This window comes from Phaethon lepturus, unplaced genomic scaffold (genome assembly GCF_000687285.1).
Source record: "Phaethon lepturus isolate BGI_N335 unplaced genomic scaffold, ASM68728v1 scaffold54060, whole genome shotgun sequence".
Taxonomy (NCBI): Eukaryota; Metazoa; Chordata; class Aves; order Phaethontiformes; family Phaethontidae; genus Phaethon; species Phaethon lepturus.
The window spans coordinates 1-774 of NW_010515171.1; the positions used below are offsets into that span (position 1 = coordinate 1).

General features: G+C 39.0%; 1 protein-coding gene across 1 annotated transcript in view; it reads right to left on the minus strand.

The window, feature by feature from the left end:
• Positions 1-200: 200 nt before the first annotated feature.
• LOC104627040 (nucleolar GTP-binding protein 1) overlaps positions 201-774 on the minus strand; it is a gene marked incomplete at both ends in the record, with an annotated part of 3,832 nt that continues 3,258 nt past the window's right edge. Inside the window, 2 exons of the mRNA XM_010295135.1 lie at positions 201-266; positions 351-542. Coding sequence (XP_010293437.1) covers positions 201-266; positions 351-542 — 258 coding nt within the window. The remainder of the gene's footprint in view (positions 267-350; positions 543-774) is intronic.

A 774-nucleotide genomic window follows, 5' to 3' on the forward strand; every position in this document is an offset into this window, starting at 1 on the left:
ATAAAGATATTGAACAAGACTGGCCCCACAATCAAGCCCTAGGGAACACCACTGGTGATGGGCCGCCAGCCGGATTTATTCAATAGTTAGATAAAGAAATGGTCATGTAAAAGTTTTTGCCCACTACAAATGCTATCCGTCCACAACACTTGCGCATAATATTTTTGTAAAAGTCAGAAGAAAGGGAGAAGTAGTCTAACCTGACTCTCTTCAGGAAGTTCTGCAATCCTCTTCACATCACATTTGTTTGCAACAATTATAAGTGGCTAAGAAAAAGAAAAAAAGAACCGTAAGTCAAGTTAGCATGTTATAAAAACCTGGGACTTATTAATAATGTAAACCAAACCTACCTTGTTAGCAAACAACGGCTTAATATTTCTGAAGAGCTCTACTTGTTCCTCCAGGCTATGCCCACACTGCTCAGACACATCCATCACGTAAAGCACAGCAGCACGAAGGTGTGCAAGTGCAGTTATAGCCTGCATCTCGATGGTGTTCCTATCCTCCAAAGGATGATCCAAAATACCAGGAGTATCTACTACCTAAAACAAACATAATTAAGTCAGGCCATATTACAGGATAATTGACACACTATTTCAGTATATGTGCCTGATTTCTGGTCAATATTGTCTTTTTTAAGACAGCAATACTCTTTCCTTTCAGTCCTAAATAAGACTGTAAACTCAGCCAAACTGAGAATGTGAAAATGGAGTAATGGGAGAAGACTGAGGTTTCAAAATAACCAATGCTCCAAGTATTGAACAAGTAGGGAAA